This window comes from Trypanosoma theileri (genome assembly GCF_002087225.1).
Source record: "Trypanosoma theileri isolate Edinburgh chromosome Unknown TM35_Tth_10_V1, whole genome shotgun sequence".
Lineage (NCBI taxonomy): Eukaryota > Euglenozoa > Kinetoplastea > Trypanosomatida > Trypanosomatidae > Trypanosoma > Trypanosoma theileri.
In genome coordinates this window covers 587,737-588,846 of record NW_021639852.1, presented here as the reverse complement: position 1 = coordinate 588,846, position 1,110 = coordinate 587,737, and the positions used below count along the sequence as shown (strand labels likewise).

At 39.4% G+C, this 1,110-nt stretch overlaps 1 protein-coding gene across 1 annotated transcript; it reads right to left on the bottom strand.

Annotated features, from left to right (window-relative positions):
* Window positions 1–2: 2 nt before the first annotated feature.
* On the bottom strand, window positions 3–395 carry TM35_000103030 (uncharacterized protein; the record flags this gene model as incomplete). The annotated part of the gene is made up of 1 exon (XM_029024794.1): window positions 3–395. A coding segment is annotated over one exon (393 nt), but the record flags the coding sequence as incomplete, so codon positions are not given.
* Between the last annotated feature and the right edge of the window lie 715 nt (window positions 396–1,110).

The following is a 1,110-nucleotide window of genomic DNA, read 5'->3' as shown; positions in this document are numbered from 1 at the left end:
TCCGAACAAGTTTTTCCATTAATAGTGACAGCAGAATTATTCCCACAGTGCTTGTCGTAAATCTTTTGCGTAATTGGTCCGAAAACAACAACAAGACGCGCCTCCTGATTTCCATTAGCAGGTGACTTGGCAGACGCAGCAGAACCAGAAGCAGCAGTCTTGTTAATAAATCCCAACGCCGTACAATTTTTTCCGTCAAACGTAAGAGAGCTGTTCTTCATACACTCTTTATACTTGTAGCTTGTGCCTGCAAGAAAACCTTCCCATCCCCAATCATAAGCCATCTCCGCCTTTGGCTGTCCAGGAGTCGAAGCAGCAGCCGTCATGGTATACCCGCAGGCGCAGCACAGCACAACGGCCAACACACACATCACACGGGTCATCATCATCATCATGTGAGAGAGACAAGGGGTTTGTTTCACGTAAAAACACTGATCTAGAGAGAAAACAATCAAAAAGCAAAAAAAGAAAATAAATGAAGTATCAAACATGTTAGGACACACATTAATCGATTACCACTATGGAAACTCACATCGTCAAAGAAAAACCTAGCAGTTAAAAAAAGCAATACAGCGCAATAACCTCAGTAAGAGTAAAAACAAAAACACAAACGCCCACACTTATAAATATTTCAAAAAAAGGCTCGGCGACCCAGCAAAATCATCAAGCAAAGAAAAAGATATTAACCATTAGCCCAATTTATCCAGTAAACACAGAAATACACCACCTATGGGTGTAAGTCTACATGTGTAAGTACAAGCAATTATAAATATAAATTCATCTGTTATTATTATTTCTTTTTCCCTCACTGCAAAAAAATCAGTTCATCATCATCATTACAGTGCAAGCCCAGGCACACAGAGAAAGAGTCTCCAAGAACGCACACACACAATACTCCATGGCTCTAGTTTTTATATTAAAATACTCGACACACACACACACATCTGTGTGTACTAGCAAGAGATGTATACCGTCAGTGAGCAGAACAGCCCAGTTTTTTGAAAACACACAACGGGAAAAAGCAAGTAATGGAATTATTAGAAAAGGAACACACACAAAAGGAAGAAAAGAAATTCGAATTGAAAGAGAAAGCTGGTAAACAGATTATTA